We start from the raw sequence: 25,959 nt of genomic DNA, 5'->3' as shown, positions 1-25,959 counted from the left end.
TCTTTCCAAAGTAACTCGAATGTGTCATCCCGACTTCGGTCTTCACGAGAACATATTAATGAGTAACTTGTACAGGTACAGTGAGCTGGAAGGTCGGGAGATAAACAACTAATTAGAAGAGGTTTGGAGTGTCACCCTAATTGATGTTTGGTAAAGACGAAGCCACCACCTCTCTACATTTTCAAAACAGTTTAAAAAACCAAAACATGTTGACGGACCAGTGTGACTTATGAGACCGGATTAAATCGAAAACTTCTCACAAGCACAGAAAGAGGCTGATGAACAACGGGGATAAGGTGCGAGATGTCCAAGCTATAAACAACAAACACAACGGTGACAGCTACTGTAGGTGGTACGCGGCGTAGAAAATAGTGATGCACCCAAGCAGGAGGAGAGCACATGCTCACTGACACACACACACACACACACACACACACACACACACACACACACACACACACACACACACTCTCTCTCTCTCTCTGTTGGCTTTCAAAACAAAGGTATTAATCATCATTACACACATGCACACAAACACAGAACACTGGTGGGCCAGTGGTTGGTGTGCCTGTGGGACTCATCAAAGAGACACACTGACAACCTCAGTGCAGCCTTTAATGCTGCTGTCATAGCAACCAAGGTCAAGTGGTCTAAAGCTGTGTGTGCGTGAGTGCGTGCGTATGTATGTGCATGTGTGCGCACACGCCTGCATGAGAAGAAATTGTAACACGCTCCCAGAAGAACGAGAAGGAAATAATGAGGCATTGCTGTCAGGACAGAGTAGGAGGACAACACAAATCCCTAAACGGTGCGCTGGATAATACCTGTCCACACCTGCAAGCAGCCACACACCAAAAAATATCTCACCAGACAGGACTGTGTAGAGCAACAATGAAGGCTTCGCAAAATGTTCAACAGACTGAAGCATTGCTGAATGTGCAATACAAATAAAGCTGCCTTGCCTTGCCTTGCCTTTAATTCGACGGTAAATAGCCAACCACAAGCTGATGCTATTCCCATAGATTTCCAAAGCACATTTGCATTAAATTCAAGGACCAGTGGCCAGCTGTGGAGCAGAGGAAAAAATAATGAATGGAAACAGGGTATTCCCGAGCTATGATGGTACGCCTCCTAGGTCCTCAAGCATCTTTAGTAGTGGATGAAGGCCTCACATCCCTACCCAAACTCATTAAATATATATCATATGCGGTGTGATAGCATCACAGCCCTTTTCCCCCCCAGAGATTAAGGTTTTATTTTATTTTATTTCAGAAGTGTAATACTTTTTATGTTAGCGTGGGCGGTTTTTGTTTCAGCCGAGCTGGCCAGGCTGCCTTTGCTATAAAACACTGTGGGAAACTTTATATAGAGTAATAATACAGTTTACCCATGGTGTGCATTAATACAGCGTGGTGATGCACGGTTGCATGGAACTCAAACTGGCCTCCAGTGCACCTTCATGACCTTAGTTGATCTTAAGTTGTAGTACAAGGTAGAAAAAGCACAAACCTTGTATTAATATTGAACATCATGCACACCTTCCACCTAAGAACACCCCTTGACAAAGAGAAACTGATTCAGCTACCCTTCATGCACAGACTAAACACAATGTCAGTGATGACTTTGTGCAGAAGATTTGAAGAGGGAGCTTTTGAAGTGCAACTCAGTGGTTTGAAGTTCAACACTCTCTTCCATCTAGTCCAATGTATTCTTGTTTCACTCACTGAGGCATCAGTATCCTGACTCCAAGCACAGTGCTTGTCAGAACTGTTGTAATCTCTAGTTGAGTGGTGTCACTTCTAACACAATCTGTCCCAATCCAAAAACAAGAGCCAAAGGCCGTGATTACAAGCACAGCTTGTCTAAAATGTATGCAAGCTGGGATTTTGGGTCCAAAAACATGCTGTTTGAATAAATAATAATGACTTCAAAAACACTTTTAAAATCTCACAAAAACAGGCATGCAAGTCACATAGTTGCACATTCTCATATTAGCCAGCACTCATGTTGACACAAGTGTAGAAAACCACATTAATGCTTAAGCAGATGCAATGGACTTATTCACGGGGGTACTTACAGATCCTGTACATGGTCACACACGTAAACAAACTTGGACAAATAGAGCAGGGTCACAGATACAGGCCAGTGGCTTTGGTCCCACTGGCTGCATATCAGAATCCTTTTGTAGTTCAACAAACCTCCAAGGCCTTGCAGAAATAATATGACCCAACAGATATCCCCCAACAAAGCAAAGCATCTTGACTTAGACCCAAGTTGCAATATAACCTTTATACATTACATAACTATGACAGGTTCATTCTCAGTCTCTGTCTTACGTCAGATCCTGGGTTCAATTTCAGTTCTTCTTAAAGAATTTGCTTCCACCACGTCACCTTTTTCAAAATATTATATCTTCTTTCACTGTATTGCTGATGACACCCAGCTTTATCTCAAAGTGTTTGATTTTGATGGAAAAAGCCTGTGGTGTAAAACATGAGATGCAGTTGAAAAGAAAAGGTGAGTGTTTTTGCTCCTGATACCTTGTTACTCACTGTGGGCTCATTTTTCACTCCATCTGCAAGTGTTACATCTCAAATTAACAAGCTCAGCCATGGCTAGAAGCAGCAATAGCCCATAGGCTTCTTTTGAACATAGTTATAATGGCCTAAAACATAAACAAGTAAAAATGTAAGTTGAATTTATTTCATATGCATGATTTTATTTTTATTTTTTTTGCTACCCTTATTTTGACAGGACAGCTGAAGACACGAAAGGGGAGAGGGTGGCAACAACATGCAGCAAACGGCCACAGGCCGGAGCCAAACCCGGGCCCACTGTGCTGAGGAGCACCCCCTACACATTGGCACCCGCCCCACCAACCCGAGCCATCCGGGCGCCCTGCATCAATCTCTTTAGGAGAATAGCAGGGCCCCCATGTGTATGTGTGTGGGGAGTGTGTGTAGCGTGAGTGAGTGAGTGAGAGGGATATAATTCGGAGCAAATACTGAATCTAGAGGCATAGTGGGAGAAACAATGCGTCTTCCCTGTGCTTTCTGAACACAGTCAGAAAGCTGTAGCAACAAAAGTAAACCCTCTCCTTGCTTCCATGTTGTCTACGGAGAAGGAGAACCAGGAAATGAGTCGGGGGGATTTGCTACCAAGCCACGACCAAGCACACCAAGCACAGTTATTGTCGTCTGTGTCACCGCAACGTGTAGTTACATTTTTTAGAGGTGATCCGAAATAGGGTCCAAGTCGCCATGTACCTAGGTACGTACCCACGGTGATGATTTAACGCAGAAGCTTAAATTGGCCTTCATACTGAACCTTTTGCCAATACCAACAGAACATGTGGAAGAGGAGTCATAATAACGTAACTATTAGTGCTGTCAGTTAAACGTGTTAACGGCATTAAAGAAAACCCATTTTAACGGCGTACATTCTTTGATTTACGTTCTTTATGGCCTAGCAAACTTTGTAGTTTTTGTCACACGCTGCTGCACCAACTAGTAACGTTAGAAAAACTACAACACAACAACGGATCTAGCTAGACCGGAAACAAAAGACCAGGCACGCCGCAGAAAGCCGTTTGGGCTTGCAAGCCGGCCAAAGAGTAGTAATGTTACGTTTTGAGTGGATGGCGAGTGTGAGACGCCGGAATGGACGCCAACCAGATTCAGAATGGAAGGTTTACTTTTCATTTGCCAAATGTTCAACTGACAAGACCAAAGCTATCTGTGTGTTTTGTCGAGCTATAATCGCAGCACGTCCAGTCTGAAATACCACTCGATGGCCAAGCACACAGCTGATGTGAATTCCCCCCCCCCCCGTCAAATTACTTCTTTCACCCTTTAATTTATGGACAGTGTTACATTATGCAAGAGATTATTTGCTCCAAGTGAGAATATGAACACTACAGTAGGCTATACACCAATGTTGTTTTCAATAAAAAAAACATTTGCACCGAGCAAGCCGATTAATTGCTTGATTAATGGTGATTAATTGCAATTAATTGTGAGACAACTATGACATCAATGCAATTAATCAAACATTTTTAATTGTTTGACAGCACTAACAACTATACATGAAAAATAGTCCAGATACATGTTTTGTGTTTGTTTCAATATTTCCCTATAGTAAATTGCAGTGCTCAAAAACCAGTTTGAAGGGCCTGAAAATAAAGCTGAAGGAACATTTGCAAAAATATAATATATTGTACACCGATCATTTCTTAATACATGTGTTTGTACCTAACAAAGTTGAACATCTATTGATCTCTCTCTCTCTGATCTCCTCCCATCTTTTTTCATACCCGTTAATGTTGGTTCCCTCAATCCTCCCTCTCAATCTCTCTCCTTCTTTTCCTCTCCACCATCCTCTTTCTGTTTCTGCAGTACTCATCCAATGTCCCTGTCTCTCTTTCTCTGGTGTTTTAATTGCAGGAACTGGAGACAAATCTGACCTTTTCAGTGTAATCATCCCTTTGGCTCCATTAGATCTACAACCCGGGGCCAATCACCTGCACGCACACACAGACACACACACACAGACACACACACACAGGCACACCTCCATAAACACCCCACATACCAGCAGAGGTTAATCACAGAGTGAAAGTAGCTTCATCCAGGGACGTGACATTCCCTGTAAACACTCCCACCCTCTCCTCAGTCCCCTGCAGAGGCCTTTAGTGCTACCGAAGCAGACAAGGAAAAACTGGAGAAATACCCCATCGGTGGTCATACTGTATATACTTCTTTACCACATCACAGCGGTTTGGCATTGCACATGGGTCAGGAAGAAAATTCAACACAGGGAGAGGAATGCTTGCAGTGACAGGGTGTTTTGTGACTGACAGTGCACATTTTCAGATGATAAAATCAGATATAGCGGAACTCTTATTGTTTGTGTTGGCAGGTGTGTATGTACTTAAAGCTACAATTTGAAGAAAGGGTAGGAAATGCTGATGCGCTGCCATCCTCCAACAAAACCTTGAAGGGTTTTCTTAGAGCCACAATGACGGCTTGGAAATGAAATATCAGCTGAAGACAAGAAGACGCATGATGTGCTGCCTTGATTTCTAACTCTGTCAAAAGATCTTCTGTAGAGAGAGGAAGAACGGAGGGACAGAAAGAGTTGAAAGGAGAAAACGACAACGTTTGTCTCCTGACGTGCCTGAGGACGACCGGTGTCATGGACAATATTAGCCTTCCACTCACATTACCTCACACAGAGAGTGATTAGATTTACAGCAGACGCACACGCCACTGATGAACCCGTGCACATGCTCACCTGAAAGTAACAGGCATCGACTTTTCCTCAACACACACTGTCTACACTACCAAGGAAAGACTCCCAATGACCGACCGACACACATCCCATCAATTAGGAAGAAGCCATCAGTGATCAGTAAAGGCTGACTTCCAGCTATTAGTTGAGACAGCGCGTTACGGATTGTGGCTGCCCCTCTGCCTTAACTCAACCTCTCCTTTTTTCATGCTGTCTTTTTTTTAAGAGGGGGACGAATAATTAATTACTGGTATCATTCCAATAAAGCCATTAGCGTTCGCTACATTTGATCATTCCCTCACTCTGCCCTTCTCTCTCAGTGTCTTTCTCTTCCCTCTGCCCCTCTCCGTTTCGGTGATAGATGGACGTGCTGTAATGCAGGGTAGCTTTTAGGCAAGAAAAGAAACTGTAAAGCACTACAAATTAAAAATAAAAACAGGCCTAACAACAGCACGTCACTCGCTGGAGTCCTTCTGCGCCCTTGATCCCTGGATGTGGCCGTAAGGAACCATCTTGATTTGGAATTTCCTGTCTCTGAAGCAATGTTGGCCTATGACATTAACAGACATATTAAAAAAAATTAGAAAAAGAAAAGAAGATGAAGACGAGTAGACTGCCTAATCATAAATAAAATGACAATGGCTTGTGAAAAGCGTCAGCAAAACTTTTGCATCTTTATCAGCCACTTTTAATCAACATAACTATTAAATGAAAACACAGTTATGGGTTGTCCTGGTAGCCCAGGGGTTAAGATGCATACCACATAACCACAACATCCCTGACTCAATGCTGGCCAGGAGCCCTTATTGCATGCCGACCCCTTCCTTTCTCTCCCATGTCGGAATCTTAACTGGCGCTATCCAATCATAGGCCAAGTGCCGAAAAAAAAACTAATAATTTAAAATGAAAACACAGTTCTTGTTGTCCCTGAAACATTATTCTAAGTAGATATTTGTTCAGCGCTTTTACCAGCAGAAGATGTACACTCATCTCTTTTGCTCCAATAAAGCCAAAGAAAACTGTTGTAGTAACTGTTTCAATTTCCCTAAAGTCCCATGATAAAAGAGTCATCTTAATACAACAACAACGCAGTTCCTCTTTCTGTTGGTTTCCCATTGTTGAACGTATTGATTTTGTTGACTCAAAGTATTAATATCACGGCGCAGCTATACAATCTGTTCAGGGCAGAAACCTGATCAATTAAGTCCTCATCTATTATTCACATCCTGTTAATTTTCCCCCAACTATAGAGGGCAGGCTTGTTATGAAGTTACATTATGAAACGTATATGGAGAGATAGGAAGATGACAGAGAAGACAGGACCCCTATGTAAAGTGTAGACAGTGCACATTTCCTTTGGAGTAAAAAAACATATTATAATATATTCTAAATTGCCAGTGATGTAAGTAATGACAAAGCCACTGCACCTGTTTGCTATAAAGCTACATCTTTATGCTGATTCCTCATTTTCTCCCTGTTGTCACATTCCCTGAGGACGCTGTGTGATAGTGTACGCTCCATAATGGTCCAGTGCGGTGCAGCTTTTAGGGGTAAATTGATGTCAGTGACATCGTTGTAAGTTTGCATAATACCGTGGGAAGAAGAGCACAAGGAAAAGTTTTGCTGGCGGGTTTGAGAGTAAATTGACAGCAGCCGGCGCTATCTAGTGCTTTTCAGATCCTCAAACCCATGCTAACCTTTCTGCAATCACAGTCCAGCATGCTGGATAGAGCTTTGAAGCAGCCCACACTACCAGCTCCAGGCTGCAAACACACCACACCGTGTGCTCAAACCTCTGGAAAGTAGTAGAACTTTTTCAAACATGCATGAAAAACATGAAAAAAGCATGCATCAATTTATGAGATAAATGGATCTATGCAATTCAAATTAATTCAAAACTATGGAAATTAGATGTATTATTTTCTTGTTTCTGATGATTGATATCTGGGAACGACCTCGGGAAATGATGGTGGAGACTTCAAGAGATGACAAGTCCGAGAATTTCAGGTTAATTGTAGCATATATATATTTATACCAGTGAACAAACACACACACACAAATGTTTGTACAAGAGTGACTGCTGAACAGTACAATAACAGCTCTTTTAAATATTATACATTCTTCTTGTCCTCACACATTTCAGTGGGACAGTGTTACCTTTAAACTACTCCTTATATGTTTACACCTCTAAACAGATTCACACAGTCCAATCTATTCTAAACTGTGGGATAGGGTTATCTCAAACTCACCCTTCTGTGGAAGACACTTAGAATAGATTAAATACATTTGAAAACCTGTATGCTTAAATTTCAACCCTATCATTCAAATTTGCTTTATTGGCATGAATGTAACAATATTGCCAAAGTATCATACAAACTACATAAGAACCCCATACATTTCATTAAACAAGTGCATTAAGTAGTTAAATCGTGTGTGTGTGTGTGTGTGTGTGTGTGTGTGTGTTAGAAAAATGTAAATAACATAAAAATTGAAATAAAATAATAAAACAGTGAGCGTTTGTGTGTGTTAAAAGAAATATTCAAAATTCAAATTAAATAAATAAAACAATACGCGTGTCAATGATTAGTTAAACAAATACAATTATGCAAAACAACGGCAAATCTGCATGATAAAACGGGTTTGGATTAGAGCTCCGCCAGCTCTTCCTACGTTGCAGGATGAAAAGCAACAGAGGGAAAGTGTTACCCAGCCAACAAAACGAATGAAGCACCTTGACTTGTTGCAGAAATGCATGGTTTCCTAAGTATAGGGTCAGCCAAAATACTTGCAGCACAGTAGGGTGCAACATTCAACTGTGATGTCAAATTTCAGGTTCTGGTGCAGATGGGTGGTTGCTATAGTCATGGGAACCCGTTCTGCTGCTTAGCAACCATGCATTTGAAAAAGCACAATGGCTTCATAAAAAGAAACAAATTCACAATTCATGGGAAACTGTGAATCATGTAAAAAGGAGTTTATTCGACGCTGACTATATTATACCACAGTCCTGTTCTGAAGTTGACTTAATGTTGGATTAAGTCGTTTTAATTGTGGCTTAACTGAACAAGTTTTCTGCACTTGTTTTGTAAAGGTCACAGAGTAAGGTTTATCCCCACCTAACATTTCACCAGCGACCACACTAGACAGTGAGACAGCATTCGCAACAGATGATGCAGCAGGATTTAATCGGAACACGATCGACTCTGGAGTTGCGCGGGAGGAGGCAACAGCTTGAGTTTGTTAACCCTCATCCAAACTGTTGGAACCTTCAGCTCACACCAGATCCATTCATCACAGTTTGGACACAGGTTGATCTTTTCATTAAGAGAAAATATGTGCCTTGACATTTACAACACCAGTTAAAATGAAGATGTATTACATATTTCACAAGGTGGCAAACGAAGACATTCATCTCTCTCTGCCTTATCACCTCTCTCTCTCTCTCTCTCATGAAATGTTGTACAGTTAGTGGCTTATTAATTTAAAGTGTAGCCTACTGCATCAGCCTATCCTAGGTGAATATGTTAATCAACAATTTTGAGGCCTGATGAAGTTTTTTACGAGATCCTGTAAAAGTATTTTTGGGAAATTCACTGTCAGGTTCAATTGCTCAAAGTGACTATCAAAGGGGAACCATATCTCACCCTGTATATTAAAGAGGAAGTGGACTTATTTAATAGGCAGATGTGAGGCCCAGAACTGTTGCTACAAATCAGTGACAGGTTGTTGTTTTTTTAAATCAAATTTAGACCCTGCATATTACATGGAAATCTAATTCCCAAGTTACATTTTTAAAACAGTAACTATCAAAATATACAAAAAGGGGCATGCAAGTTCTCATAGACCCCTTAAGGTTTACATTACTAAAGCATAAATCAACTTAACTTTATTTGATTGGTAAATTGTGTTTGTTGGTGGATTTTCCAGTTCATCTAGAGGTTTAGCTGTTTTATAAAGCTTATTTGTTATCTGCTGTTGTTGCAAGATGCCAAAACATTTAATATTACGTCGATCCACACTGTCCATCTGTGATTACATTTTACTATTAGAAGGTAAAGAGCCAAGTATACCGTACAAATGTGTCGCCCTCGAAATATAACAAATGTGCAATGAATATTTAATCTAGTGTGAAACCATAAGCCCACATTTGAAACATTCAGAGTTCATGTTTATGAAAGTTTAAGGGTTAAGGTGCACTATTTTCTCCAGCTGTTTTGTCAGATTAAAAACAGCTGATGTCTTCAAAGAGGCACACTCCTATGTTACTGTTAAGGTCATTTCTTGTTCCTTGTTTGCGTTTATGAAAGATAAAAGAGCTGAAGAACCACACTGACATGTACCCTGGAGTTAGCAGGAGGCCAGAGTCAAACAGGATGAAACTCTACTTTTAATTTTCTCCACTTCGGTTTGAGTTTTCATGCAAAAATACCAAAACTAACCTCACACTTTTTTCAGTTGCTTAACATCACGCTCCCTGCCATTTAACTCCAAGCACAATTTCACATAATTGAAATGAATTTTCAACACCAGTGTCATTCTTTGTATACAATATGCTCATTTGCTGTGCTAAATCTTAAAGTTAATTTATGGTAATGTAGCTGAAAGAGCAGAGAGACACTGAGCACTTAAAAGAACCTCACTGTCATGTCTCTTTCCACATGCCCCGACATGTAACATGACATCTTTAAATTTAACAGACGGGGTGCTCATATGAGATATGAGACTGGAAAGAAGAAGAAAAGAAGAAAATAGCATTCCTCACTTTGTGTCTCTTTCTATGTAAGACTTATCCTTTTGCCCACCTCATTCTTAATACTCCTTACCCTCCACGCCGTCAGCATTTATTCCTCTATGAAAGGCTCTGATCGAAGACGGATTTGCATGATTGCATTTTCCATACCTTGCATTAATAGTGCTGGAGGGATGAATAGCTAATGGCCTATCACATTTAAGTAGCCATCTCAACTAGCCATCACATTACAGTTTCTTCAATCTGCTAATGAAACACATCTCTCTCTCTCTCTCTCTCACTTTCTATCTCTCTAAATCCTTCTCTCTAAATAGACACTTGGTCCAGGCAGGTCAGGTCTAAACTAAAACAACTTCTGTGTATGCAAAGAAGTGTATTAATGACAAAATGGTGAGCTGCCTCAAACAGTCTCAAAAGTTAAATATGAATACAAGTGGCGCTCCACATCTGTTTAGTACAGGTATACTATGTATTACTATTAGGCTGCTCTACTGGGGGGGGTAGTACAACTTTGCAGGTCCAAAAAACTACACTGTTGAGTATGAGTCAAATAATAGAAAAATGTAATTTTTAGCAGATGTATTGATTAGTAGATTAATAGAAAATGAATCAGCGATGCTTTTAATAATCATTTCTTCGTTCAAGTCATTTTTTTCAAGCATGTTCTCCAATGTAAGAATGTGCTGCTTTTTCTGATCTCAAATTATATTTAATTGCTCAATTTACAATAATTTCACAAATTGGGGGGTTTTTGTATGTTGGTGGGACATTAAAAGAGACCATCTTGGGCTCTATGGAACTAGCCATTTTTACTATATCTTCCATTTCTTAGACCAGTCAATTAAGAATATAATTGGCACATTAATGAAAATAATAATCACCAGAAGCCCAATAAATTAGTTTTATTTTTTAAGATTTTGTTTCTCTCACAGGAAAATTGAGCAGGTTGTTTGAAGTGGTTTGTATTTCTATGAATGTAACTGTGTGTGTGTGCCAGTGCCGTAGAGAGAGTGTATTTTCCAATGCTTCTGGGCATTCTGTATGTGCACATTTGTGTGTGTGTTTTAGCAAAAGCTTGAATTGTTTTCCCATTTTGTGCCGCAGAATACAAAACCTCACACCACAAGGTCATCGACGCCACACTATTTATATTTTTACTCTCTCTGGGTTATGGCAAACTCCTTTAACCCCCCCCCCACCACAACCACCTTTTTACTGCCTCTTGCCAGGCCAAATTTCCGTAATCTTCTAGATTTCCCACCAGAGTTCACGCTCTTATTGAAGATCCCAAGATTCAAAAAGAGGGAGACCCTCAACACCAACATGGATACATACACATATTACCATGCAGTTGTGCCTCACACTGAAATATGCCCGCACAATTCACACTTACTGTGGATATAAATGCACACACCCACATACACACACTGGCTAAGCTCTAGAGACCCCTTTTAATAGTGTTTGGCTTCTAGGGGAACTGACGGGACCTCGGAGCAGTGGAGAGTTTAAATAGCGATTGCTTTGATGAAAGAAAAGATGACGCCAGTAAAGGGAAGGAAGGATGGAGAGAGGGAAGAAGAAAGGGAGGGAGGAAAGAAAAAATGGATCCAGTAAACCAGGGAAGGTGAATGGAGCGGGGGACGGAAACAGAAAAAAATGTAAGTCACGGGGTGAGAATGTATAAGCTTGAGCAAATAGTTATTAGCAGTCTCTGAAGGGTGGCGGCGTGAGCTGAATAGACTGGGACTTGGAAACCACTGTTACCAGCGGTGATAGGGGACCGCTTTACAGCCTTGCAATCTGACAAATGCTTAGTAAGTAATGGAAGCAGACCCTTCGAAAAGCAAAAAAAAAAAGAATAACCATAGGAGTTATAGCACACTATAAGAGCCGAGAAAAGTCAAAACCCTCTTCAGGTCCAACAAAGTAAACGTTTAACATGAATCTTGAATGATGTTTATCATTCAAGATTTGTCAAATGTTGGTTAATTTGAAAACCTGCAACTACAGCCTCAACCAGTGACTGTGGATTATTCATTTTAAGCACAGCATACTGATTTATGAATGTTTAAAAAGTGTTTCCTTCTGCCTAAAGGCCCAGGTACAAGCTCTTTAGAAAAGCAAGCAATAGTCCTGCTTTGACAAAACAATTTCTCCCAGCTGCCAAGATGTTGTCATGTGACTGACTTTTTGATTTCCTCTCCATGGCGAGGCACAATTAAAACCGATAAATGTATCCTGAAGTCAGTGGGTCAGCTGACATTGACCTTCACAAGGAGCATGCTTGATCCTAAAGCAAAGTACACAGTCTAAAAGCAAAGTATATGCACAGCAGAGTTGGCCTGGAGCTCATCTCTGCAAAGAACATATAGAGAAAAAAAAATAAGAAAATAAATACATACATAAGTGCAAATTCCACACACCCCACACATACAGTACATAGCTTTCTTTGGGGTTTTTATGCATGTGCTCAAAGACAGAGGAGAGGGATTGCAGAGTTGCGACTGAAATAAAATTATAAAGTTTCCAGAAGGAAGGCAGATTTTCCAGCGGTCCTGGGGGTGTCTGGAAAGTGTTTATGCATCGTTCTGCTCCAGCTGAACATTAAATTTGAGGTTCCAATTTTGACGGCCTGATCAGAACAGACAGGCCATATGTCATGGCTTGAGCAGGTTATAGCCTTGAATGAGCAAAAGGAGTGATGAGTTTGTGTAGGTGTGTGGCTGCATTGGTGTCCTTGGCTGGTGAGGTCCTGAGCCAGGTCTTAACCACACACACACACACACACACACACACACACACTTGAATACTTTCTACATAGATGCATAATATCTACTGACATGTATTCACCAGATTGCAATACGGTCCAGCAAACAGTAGCACCAGCTCTCATAAGTTCAAACTTATTTATAGATACAAATGGACGCAAAGACTTGTCCTAAGTTTAAATAGTGCAACCAGATTTAGTAAACCACTCGTTTTTAGCTAGCAAGAAAATACTAAGGACTTAGGAAGGAATTTATAAATAGTTGGTGCAACACAATCCAGTTTCCTCAGTCAACAGTTCTGTTTTTAACCAGCTAAGTTGCAAGCAAGCAGCTGAAACGTGCAGGCTTTCCAAAGGCTAAACCCCCAGACATGCACATGCATACCAAAGCAAAGACAAGGAATAACAATCAGCAAAGTATTTGTCCCCAGGAGCTTCTTATACAAACCAGGTGAGCAACAATAGCAGTTAACAACTCTAATTCACTTTGTTATTCAAATCCCATCACAGAGCACTGTTTAAAATACCAATTTGAAATAGTGAATCAGCCACGCAGCAAAAAATGTTTATCCCTGGAGACTAATACACACACGAATATACTACCAAACAAATTCAAGCAGACACACGGTCCCCTCCATCCATTTAGCATGCTGCGATACCCACACTTTATTTTCTTTCTTTTTTTGGTAGAAAATGGCCTTCCTTTATTACTCCAACACTCAAAACCCTGGGTAATGTTCTTAATCTAGGCTTGATTCTGAACATTTGCATAAAAATGTACACTATTGAGGATCCCCTAACAGAACATGGCTCTAATATGCAATTACTCTCCTCAATAGTGGCGGCTAATTACAGAGCTGTCAGACAAACAGGTAGCAGAACAGAGAGGGGGCCTCCGACACAATGGCTGAGGTGCTGGTCTGCCACATGGGACAGAGCGGCTCAATGGAAAGCAGTAAATTCATTTAGGCTGGCTTCATTAAACCCTATTCCTTGGGCCCTGCATCATGAGCTCCCCTTTGCTCTCTACCACACTCCCTGCTCTCATTTGTGGGGCAGCGGATGTGCTGTGGGTAAGAAGAAGGCGATCACACAAATAGGTGCAACGCAGAGGGAATGGGGGAACGTTGTAAGGAGGAAAGAAGGGAAGAGAGGAAGGAAGAGGGAGAGAGAAAGAGGGAGATATACAGAGCACAACAATAAGAACAAGGAAAGTAAGTGAGGGAAGGAAGGATGGGAGGAAGGATAAGGACGCTATTAATTAAGCGGCACAGCAATACACTAAAAAGAACAGAACAATATTACACAAAGTGCTTAAGGGATGGTACAAGGATATGAGGACATGTACTCATTTGATGATAAATAAATAAGGCATAAAAAGAATAATTTTCTATATAGCTTTTGTTTTATTCATCTGACCCAGTATTCCAAAACACACAGTGAGCAGAGGAAAGAGAAAATTACAGCTTTGGTCCTCAAACACAGGCCAAATGCCAGGGCTCCAGAATGGTGAAACACGGGCAGCCGTGCCCCGTGGTCTCTTTACCATTTAGATTATACTGGCAACTTTCTGACCCCCACAGTATGGAAAACCATAATAAGCTACAGTCCCCCGCTGTGTACCACCTGTAAGCCAAACATATTCACAAACAACAACCTCAACTGGTGCGCAGATATTCTGACCACAAAAGTATCCAGAAGCACAAAACCAACTCTACTCACTCAAAAAGAAAAGTACTCATATGAACTTTCCACTTCTGCATAGCTTTGTCAGACTCAATCCAACAGCACTGGCTTTCATTTGCACCATTCCGTGCCCAATTCACGGAGCGCTTTCTGGGAGGACAATTAATGTTGGTTGTAAAATGGACATTGAGACAAGGTATGCCATCCCTTGAAAGGAGAGAATTCACCGTTCTGAATGTAATTGGAAGGCTTGGCGGGTTAGGTGAAAGACGTCTGCTCCCTTTAGTGAGGGAACCTGGAGCGCTGATGGCTATGCATTCCCACAGTGGAAGTTTCACCATCCTCAGTCCAATGCTTTGGTTCCTGGCCAACAGAACACTTCAGGGGAACATTTCTATGCGATTACATTACTTACTTGCTCAGTTGACATGCTGATTCTAAATGGCTCAGATCCCTTTTACACAGGACCCATACATCCCGCTGCAGGGTGAATACACACAACCTGCAGTACAGGCATCTATCCGGGTAGGACAACCAGCGAGGCTTCCTGAGTGAGAGTTCCACACAGAGCCTAAAGGCCTCATTTGCGCTTAAGCACCCATTCACAGGCAAGGGTCAACAAATATGCATACAGAGACACCTACCCACTAAGGTTTGGCCACAGACCGGGGTCCCCATACGCATGAACAAAAGATATGAACAGAAAGACATGCACTGATGTTTTTGGGTGGTAGAGTGAAACTGTAAATATGCAGGCTAACTGACTGACTGAGACTTTATTAAATCTTCAATATAAATAAAGAATGATTTAGTTGATTTAGTTGGAGCAAGCCCGAAAGTTATTGTAGAAAAAGTCAGAAAATAGGAGAAAGAATTCCCTTTTCTTCACAGAAAAGCAAAGGAAAGTCAGAAAACAAGGGAAAAAAGAAATGACCTTACACACAGATCTCTGCTCGGCAATGTAACCTTCAGAGTGGAATTATCCACATGAACTAGGGAAATGGATAAAAGCTGAAAAATTAGATCAACTCTCACAACAAAGGCATAAAATAAGATCAGAGGGAAAATCGGGAGACAATCACTCTAAATGTAAATGGACTGTATTTATCTAGTCTCAACAACTACTCAAAGCAACCATTCACCATTCACACACATTGATACACTGTTTGTGAGGCAGCCGTACAAGGTGCCACCTGCTCATCAGATAAACACTCACACATATTTACACTCTGATGGCACAGCATCGGGGCCAACTCAGGGTTCAGTGTCTTGTTCAAGGACACTTAGACAACTGCAGGGCCAGGGATTGAACCCACAACCTTCCGATTGGCAGGCGAGGACAGATGCGTATCTACTGTGCATACATTTTGCATCACTGAGCAAAATCAAATGCCCTGTTTTTAAATCATGTTCTCTATTGGCTTTTTCCCTTGTCTCCTGGTCTGGTAACAGGCTTAAGTAAACAAAAAATCATTTTTCAAGCCTGACAGAGCAGAGGGTAAAACTAAACGTTGAAAAAATTAAATTACAGGAAAAACGTTTTTTGAAAATGACACCAATAATTTTGCTGTCAAGGGTCAACAATTTGGTTACATGGATTTTAGCTAAATTTCAGTGGCTCATGACTCATTTTGTGAGATAATAGAGAACCATTTTTGTGTCTAAAGGAAGCATTAAAATAAAAAAATTCATGAAAGGAAAAAAAGACTGGTATTTGACCTCATTACCAGACATCTGTTCACTCCTTCTCTTATTAGCTACGTTACTAGTCTCTAAAGTAGAAATCAGACCTTTCTGTAACTCTTTACGAGCCACCATGACCTGCACCAAAGACCTGTTGGTGCGTCAAGCAATTAGTCAACAAAAGAGGGTGATCAGAGTCAAAGATTACCTAAAGCCCCTTAAAATATAGCAACTGTTAAGCTATTTTTTTTTTTTTTTTTTTTTAACAAATTGAGTCTTGTGATTTCCAGAAATGAGAGCAATCCAATCAAATTTAGACCATGGAGCAGCAGGGTGAGGTGGCAAGCAGGGAGACTCAAGACCCTCTGAACTGTACAACAGCAAATAAATTGGCTCATTAATTACATATTCTAGCTAGTTTATGTAGCATATTTTTTGGTTAGTGTAGGATTTAACATACACAGGGAGATGCAGGAGGCTGCTGGCCTTGGATCTGTGCCTGAATATAACAGCAGCTCCCACGCTGCTGTAGCCTATAAGCTCCAGCTGCTTGCCTTCATTGTGTCTCTGCACCGCGCCACAAATGTTCCTCCATCTCCGATACTTATCCAGGCACTGGAGTTTGACGCTGCCATTACTCAAAATTAATAACCACGGCAGCATGTTTATCATAGCACACTTTCACACCCAACCTGCCAGAATTAATCACCTCACTGTTTGTGAGCGTGACAGAGAGAGAGGAAGAAAGAAAGTAAGAGAGAGACAGAGAAAGAAACACAGTAAGACAACTGTAGGAGAGATGAAGTGTGAAAAAGAGACAGAGCCAAAGACAATACGCGCCTGAGAAGAAAGACATAACTGAGAGAGAAATGAGGGGAAAACTGCTACATGCATACGTGACCATCAGCCGTGCCTAATCACTCTGCCTCCATTACAGCTCGTTGGTTTTTCCCTCACCCTTTTCTTACCATCATGTCTGACATTAGGGCAACACTGGCTCTCCTTGTATTCAATCTGCTAAAGAGGAGTGTAATCTCAGTTGACAGCCAATCTGCTCCAACAACGCAGGCCTGAGTAAATAAAGTAAATAAAAAAATAAAGGCCTGGGTTTTTAATTTAAAAATCATGCGAGTGCAGTGCAGGGTCTGGCCATGAGCAGTACCTCAAATTATAGATCCTTGTGCTGTACATGTAAAAACCCAAGAGCAGAGAAAGAGAAGGGACAAAGACAGGGGAAGGCCTCTCAGCACCGCTCCTCAGATCTGGACAGACAGGTGGAGGAGAAACAAGACAAGGACAAATGTCTGTCGATCGCTTGTCCGGGCTCCTCTGACATTTTACATGGCATTTAGAAAACATCCAACAAAACCAAACGAATTAAAAAAAAGGGGAGGGGGGGCAGTTGGCAAAAAGAAACCTATGTGCAGTGAGGTTATACAATAGATGTAGACACAAATGACCTCTTATCTGGCAGATTTTCTCACTTTCCCACAGTCTACGGCTTTTTCCCACAGAGACAAACCTTTATGGCCGATCGGAGCATCTAAAGAGGTCAGTTGGATAATTTGTACTCAGCAGAAACTACAAGTTTGTCCTTTCACTTTTTCCAGTAGCAATACTCAGCTGACTGCCGTGCCTTACGTCATAAGTGCAAGTAGGTTCAAAGCAGAGGAAGACAATAAGATCAGAGGCTGTTTTCCAAGGCCCATATTTATCAAACTGGGACCAACAGATGAATGTTGATGGTTCTTCATTTTTTTTCCTGTTAAGAACGACTTATATTTCATAGTACCTAAATGCTTTACTTATGGATCACAAGTTGGATCCTTAAAGTACTCTTTAGTTTAGTCTCTAGAACTTTGACAAATACAGGCACAGGTCTTTGTGCACTAAAAGCTCAAGGTATTGTACATATCTTCAAATGATCTGGTTTTGATCTCCTGTTGGTCAGTTTTGGAACAATATTGCATCCAAAATATCTGCCTTGATTATTGATACTGTACCTGTTACTGTCAATGTTTTAATTCTGAATGATTTGTCAGCCCTTCAGCTCTCTAAAATTCAAAAGCATGCTGTATCTGCTGGACTTACAGCTGCTAAGAAAATGATTGCAGCATGGTGGAAACCACCTCGTGACTTGTCTATTTGTACATGGACCCTTTCCTTTTTGGATGTCGTGTACATGGAGCTCTCCACTGCTCGCATAAATGGAGCGCCACAAAAGACTTTGGACTCTTGGCTCAGCACTGCTGAGTCCTTGAGGTCCATGCTGTAGACCTGGGCTTTGGCCTCCTTTTTTCTGTCTGTGAATGTGTTTGGTCCCGTATCCAACTCTCTGTCATTGTCTTTTGTTTGTTTGTGTGTGTCTGTTTCTGTGTCTCTTGTTGGTGAGGTGCGAGCTCCGTTCCTGCTGGTGTGTTTTTGGTTGGTCTCCCCCCTCTCCGTCTTTCCTGTGTTTTTTTTCCTTTTTGTTAATTGTGAAATAAAATTTGATCACAAAAAAATACAGGCACTGGTCCCCTTCACTGTGGCCAATAAAAGTGGAGCAACCAACTGTCATTTGACACGTCATTGATCATACTGATGTATCATGTACTCATTCAATTTTTTTTTTAGGTTTAACACTTCTCCAAGCCCTGTGGGATCTGCCAGCTGGCTACAACAGAGGCTATTTGGAATGAGTTTCCATTGCAAACGCCTCCAACTCCACACGTCTTACAATTTTAAGAGAAGGTGTGTTACTGAGAGAATGCTTCTCCAATTATTTCCTGCTTTATAAGCTCCTGAAAGTCACAGAGGGGCCCCGGTCATGCCTCATCTAGTTTGATTTCTGTGTGGGAGGGGACAAAAATGTAGAACAGCCAATTTGGGCTGTGATTTGTGATGCTCGTAAGTGATGGAGATATGCAGAGAATGTTGGCCTGAAGAAGCAAAGAAGGAAGGGATGCATGTTGATTCCCCTGTTTAAATGAAGCTGTTGGAAAGTCAGAAATGAAGAAAGAAAAAGAAAAAGAGAGCAAATGGGAAATTCCCAACTTCCAACAACACAGATCTCATAAAAGAAATGACTCACTTACTCCATGCATAGACTTTCAGTGAACACTACAGGCCAATTGACCAGAGCTTGAGCACAAACACACACATGCATGGCAAGAGGAGGGACACGCGTAAATCTGCACGTCAACACTGTGTCCAGCAGCCGGGTTAATGTTAGCAGAGCAGATGCTGAGTCTTTGCTTTAACCCAAACCACTGAGGAGGCTTCACCGCAACACACTCACACTTGAACAAACAGACGCATGAAGTTTACAAAAAAATCCATGTTTAATCTTCTTTTCTTTCTGGCAGAAGAAGTGCACTGTGATTTTTTTAAACTCATTATATAAATAAAAAAGGATACTATAGATCTCCAGTAGGAAAAAACAGGTCTCTGGGTGTAAAATAATCTTTACACACAGACACAACAAAAACAGACACACAAAGGTCAAATGTATACCAAGTGCAACACAAAAGCTCTCCGGAGTTTCTGTGAGATGAAAAGAAACTGACACCAAGCACCGAAAAGTGAAAGAAAACCATTTAACTTTGACAGTGTGTTCTCAACTGGGTTTCATGAAGACTGTTTCACCTTGATCAACACAATCCCACAATGGTCTCCTATCATCGCTGGAAGAGGATACAGAGAAATAACAGGGCCAACACAGGCCACCTGCAGCACCTCACATCCCATCTCCCCAAGAAATGACGCTGAACAAAAGAATCGGCGTCCTACAGTCCCAATCTGCCTGTCGGACTGTAACGATGGGATGTCCAAATTTGGTCATCGTTTCTCTCTTTTTTACCCTGTTTTCGGCCATTACTGAGGAAGATAAGGGGAGCCAGAGGACACAGTTTGTTTTTTTGTTTTTTATTATCCTTAAAGATGAGAGAGAAAAAGAAAGAAAAAATGACTTAAGTGTTTTGCCCCCCACAGAGCTCTATCTCTCCAATTGCACCTAGTAGGGGGACAAATTGATCCTGGAAATAAGGGGTCATTTCCTCTGCCTGTTTACAGCACACTGTGACCCAGCTATGCCCTCGGAGAGCTAATGTGAGTGAGGTTTATCATTTAGATCTTCACTGTGACAACAAATGTGTGTGTGTGTGTGTGTGTGTGTGTGTGTGTGTGTGTGTGTGTGTGTGTGTGTGCTTGTAGCAGTGACCCTGACATCTCTTTGACTTAAATAGACCTTTTCAGCCTTTCCCTCAATTCAATTCAATTTGCTTTATTGGCATGAAAGTAACACAAAGAATATTGCCAAAGCAGCACACAAAATAATACAAATACAATTAATAATAATAATAATAATCATATCTAAACCAAAATGACAATAAGAACAATATACCAATGGTAATAAACAAATTAATATGAGCCAGTTATTCCATTAATAATAATAAAAAGTGTTTTTTCTCTCTCTCTCCCTCTCTCTCTCTCTCTCTCTCCCTACGCTGACAGTTTGTCAGTAGAAAACCATCACCATTAACTCATTTATATTCTCTCAACTCTCACACACAAATATAGGGTTATTCCATTATTGCAAATAACAGAGCTGTAGTATTCCTACAATACATCCATGGTGTAAACAACAACGTTCACAATGGAACGCAACTCAGACTTTCACTTTCCTACTGTCTCGGCTTCATTCCTAAGCCAACAACATACCAGCTGCATGCTGCCACACACACACACACACACACACACACACACACTTTATCTCCCTCCCGCTCAGTCCGCCACACTGTGGAAATTCCAATATTCCCACAGGTGATCCAGACAAATCCAGTCAGACACACAAACACACACACCTTCAGCCCCTGAACCAATGCAGTAAATATCATTATGGAATCAATCCAGCCTTGTGTGTGTGTGTGTGTGTGTGTGTGTGTGTGTGTGTGTGTGTGTGTGTGTGTGTGTGTGTGTGTGTGATAAAGGGAAGAAGGTGATAAACCCATGTGAATTGAGGATTTCACCAAACTCCATGTGTTTTGATTGAAAGGAGGCGGGTAAGCTATTACCATAACCTTCCCACCATATGTCTGCTGTTAACTCAATAATGCAAGAATAATTTGGGCACACACACACACACATGCGCACACGCAAACACAGTTGCTATGCACCGTGGTAAATTCAATATTGTTTTCACACTCCTAAGCCAGAGTGGGAGTACAGTCGGCAGAGAAGCCCCAGCCTTAGCTGTAAATCAATAGATTAAATAGAAATATATGAATAAAACACAAGATAAGAAATAAAAGAGGAGATGCTTTACTCCAATTTGGGAGAGAAAGGGGGAACGAAAGGAAAGAAGTGGGAGCAGCAACAAAGATGACCAGGGAGACAGAAAAAAAAGAAAAAAAAACATGTTGCTGTCCTTTCAACTGGTGTTTTTAATTATTACTGTATGGTTATCCTACCCGGTGCACGAGTTTGCATGCTTGCACAAGGCGTGGATCCGGTTTACTACATTATGTACTGTATATGTTTTTGTATGTGTGCCCCATATAATGTGTCCTTCTGTCAATGCCAGTATGAAAACATCTGTTTGGCCTTGACTTCGGAGGCAAAGGTCTCAAACAAGAATAGAGTTTGATCACTTGTGGAGCTTTTCCATAACTACCTCAAATATGGTTCAGCTTCAAGTGTTGTTGGTGAGTGTGTATGTGTGTACCGATTGTGTGTAGAGCTATTAGGATCCTTAATCGACTAAGAGATTAGTTGATTTAATTAAAAAGAACATTCAAACTGGCTCACTATTGTCCCTCCTAAGAATAAAGGCACCCTGTGGAGGTTTCTTGTGAACAAAGAAAAGTTATGTTTGTATTTGCTTTTCCCCTCAAAGCACTCATCTGTGAGGCCTAAATAAGTTGAATTTAGGTGGACAAAAACTCCACGGGGTGGCTTTAAAGAAGTGATGCATAAGGATCTCCAGATCTCACTAAATAAACAAAGACAAATTTGTGAATATTACTGTGATGCCGAGAAGTGACTATTACTTATGAATAATCAATAACAGCTCCCCATGAAACATCATGAAATATGACGAATCAATGAAAGATTTCTTGCCCCGAAGAGCCTAATCTTTTGTATTTCTTTTTAAGTATTAGCAAAAGTATTAGTATTGGATTTATCATAATACTGCTCTTGGATTATAAAACTAAAATCCAGTTACTGTTGTAATTTGTTTTTTTTCTAACCATATACTGTACTCCTTGCTGCCCAAGAAGGTCTCTCAGTGAGTTGCATCTCTAGGTCTTTTTCAGTTCTTCCATCCACAATGATAATTATTTTACGGGCTGGTCTAGGTCAGTGATTGTTACATAGTGGGCCAGCAATGCCCACTGATCTTCATATCAATGCATGTGGTACGGGTCTATACAAATACATCTAGACTTGACTCGACATACCTGTCGTTGATGCTCCAGTTGAGGCAGAGGTTGAGGGAACTGAGGTTGCGACATTTCCTCACCACCTCCATCACCGTCTCGTTGTTGAGCTCCGAGATGTGCCGCAGGTCAAGGACACTCAGGTTCCGGAGCTACAAGAGACAACCCACAAAAACGTTAAGATCATTTAATCATATCAAATTCACACAAATAGCAAGCTGTGCAGCACAGACAACCTTATCACACCCAATTAAAGCAACTACACAACATGTAGTCATCCCTATTTGTAGTCAACACATTATGTTAGTAGTTTTTTTTAATATTATATGAAGAACGGTATACAGATATGCAGGAAACACAATTCCCTGTCTGTTCATGAGGGAACCAGCAGTAGATTTGTTACTATGAGCAGTGCAAAAAAGGAAGTTACAGGAAGATAAATATTTGGTGAAGGCATGTACTGTATGGTATACAAGCCTGCTGAATTACATGGATGGTGGAAATGTGGAAAGCATCTCTCTACACACTAAGTCAACTTGTATGCTGCCACATGTACTGAAAAATAGCATACATGCGGAATAAAACCCAACAAGCCGGAGAAATGATACAAAATTGCTTGCTGTTATGGTTTATCATTTTGTGTCTGCATGCCTGGTGTGAGGGGTTATGCGCCAATATGAGCATTCGCTTTCCCTTTTCCTTTCATCTCTTCGACTTTCAATGATCCCTCTTTCCGATCTGAATACTCTATAAGAAGGGGTTTAGATTAATCCTACAGTCAAAAATCTCTACTTCCTCTTAGAAACCCCACTGACACACTGTTCAACAAGCGTGCCTGATAGCTGAATTTACCAAAGGCTTTTCAAGTCACAGCCCAGGTGTATTTTCTTTGATACATACTCAAAACGATTTAAGGCACAGGTGCATGCGCACACGTAGTGTACGCTCTCACACTCACACACCAGGGATGTAGGATAACAGAGGTATGATATCCCTGCCAGCCGCGAGGGAGGCCAGGAGGTAAATGTCAAGGCCGAGGCTAAAGAGAAAACAAGCTTACAGTTGGTGTTAAGATCACTGAGTACTATTGTCGGCTCCATAGGCATGACATACAAGTACCACAATGAATACACCTGGGGGGGAATGGATACGGACCAAAGCTCGCTGGGTGAAGTAAGCACACATGTAAAAACTCCTCACTGTCCCCACATACTGAGAATCAAAACACAGAAACGCACCCACCGACTGTAAAGTGTGTGATGCTGCACTGCGCTGAATGTATTATAAAGGTCTTCAAAACCTTTACCTCTGTGTAGATAGACCATTTATCTTTCCGTCTGTAACGATGTACTGTATGGGGCCTGTGGCTGTTTTGTCACTCCTCAACACCTCTTGTGATAAAAGGTTTGCTTAGGCATGAAATAAACATGAAAAAGGGCTATGATGTCTGTTTTTGCACCTATATTTTGAAGGCATGCTTAGATAATGAACTACACATTAAACACCTTGTGTGTACAAAGACGGGTCAAGAATGCAGCAGTGTTTTGTCAGGGACAGCTAAACTGACATGATTAAAATGGTGTTAATGAAGGGGGAAAACCCTTTACTGTGTGAATTAACATAGAGTAAGCGAATGCTCACACATGTGCACGAAAACACAGATAAACCCCACGCATACACACACACACACGCTTACACAAACTGTCATTTGCTCCTGTGGCCGGTGTTGGATCAAAGTGATAAATTATTCATGCATTCATGCATTAGGCTGATCTGTGCAGGTCTGTCTGTGTCTCACTCACACACACACACACACACACACACACACACACACACACACACTTATTTGAATTCAGTTGTTTGTTAAGGGTATTGAGCCTGGAGTAAATTGCAGAAGCCCCAACATCAAAAGTAGAACTTGTTCTCCAAATCTTCAAAACTGCTTATGTCTGCTATAGTAGAATTTCTACTACAACCAATAGCAACTGTTTCATTGATGTGGGTAACCAATGAGAAACCGGGCCAACCAGTCTGAGTTTTCATTGGCTGAGAATGTAGCTAGGTGGAAGACAATTTGAAAATGTAGCAGATGTCTGCGTGAAGGGAAGAGGCAGAGTCACGGCTGAGACTTTGTTAATCCATTTGTAGAAAAACCACTGCAGAGAAAATAAATTCCACAGTTTAGCAGACATCTCCTGAAAGAAAACTAATCCCTGAAATGAAAAGTCACACAAAAACCACACTCTCGGTAATTAGTCACACCTCCAGAATGTGACAGGCCACAGTGGCAGTGTTTGTTTTCTCTTAGTTGACAGATTACCGGAATTTGACTCATAGGTAAAAAGGTTGTAAAGCTTCCAATCTTATTTAATCATTTCCACTTATAACACAGCCTATTTTCTGCTGGTGTATTTCTGCAATCCGAGAATAAACAAAAAGAAATGGAAAGAAATGGAGGAGGTGGCACGACAGCCTGAGACAGAGAGGAAGACAAAGCGAGCGAGTCACACAGCACAGAGAGAAAGGAAGCGAACCGAAGGAAAAGAGGTGTAAAGTGACGAGAGCAAATGAGAGAGAGAAAGAGCAACAGAATAGAGAGCAGGGGATTTGGTGAGGGAGTTCAGCAGGTTTTTCTCCTCGTCGGCTGAGCTCTGTAACCAGGCAGAGTTTGTCTCGTCTCCTCTGAGTTGGCAGCTACACCTGGATAATTATTCATGCTGTTCATAAAAACACTGAAACCTGTCGAATCCAGCCGCTCTGAGGCATGCGTGACATCCCCGGCCCGTGCACACACATGCATGGCACAGGAATTAAGGCTGATTGAATGAATATTCCAACGATTGTTTGCACACATGCACAATAGTGGTGGAATATATATGTGTGTATTAAGATAAGTACTTTACTACATGGAAATATTTGACTTTTTACGCCGTCATTTATTGCACAGCTATAATTACTTTTCAGATTGAAATTTAACAGACAAAACATATAATCAGTTCATAATATATGATGCTTTGTCATAAGCAGTAATAACTGGCTCCACATAAGCCAATGTACAAAGTACTGCTTACATGTGAATTCGCCAATAATACTGGGCTAATATTTTAATATTAGCATACTCTCTTCTTCTATTTTAAGTACATTTTGTTGCTAATACGCCTGTATTTTGTTTATTCAAGCAACATTTAGGATGCTGCATTTTGACTTTCAATAAAGTAGTATTGTTTTGATGCTACTTTTATTTAGTGAATGATCTGAGTGCTTCTTCCATAACTAACTAAAACATGCACGACAAACTACACTAAATACTAACAGTAAAATAATACTGCTAATTTAGGGAGTTAATCATGAAAAATAAACGTCAT

The 25,959-nt window shown here is 41.0% G+C and overlaps 1 protein-coding gene across 2 annotated transcripts in view; it reads right to left on the bottom strand.

Annotated features, from left to right (window-relative positions):
• Positions 1 to 25,959, bottom strand: part of fbxl17 (F-box and leucine-rich repeat protein 17) — a 229,095-nt gene that overhangs the window by 112,486 nt on the left and 90,650 nt on the right. For both annotated transcript variants that reach the window (XM_034872160.1, XM_034872159.1), the window contains exon 8: positions 22,616 to 22,746. In XM_034872160.1, coding sequence (XP_034728051.1) covers positions 22,616 to 22,746 — 131 coding nt within the window. The remainder of the gene's footprint in view (positions 1 to 22,615; positions 22,747 to 25,959) is intronic.

This window comes from Etheostoma cragini, chromosome 5, assembly GCF_013103735.1.
Source record: "Etheostoma cragini isolate CJK2018 chromosome 5, CSU_Ecrag_1.0, whole genome shotgun sequence".
Lineage (NCBI taxonomy): Eukaryota > Metazoa > Chordata > Actinopteri > Perciformes > Percidae > Etheostoma > Etheostoma cragini.
Note: the sequence above shows the minus strand (reverse complement) of the source record. Positions and strands in the feature narration are given on the sequence as shown.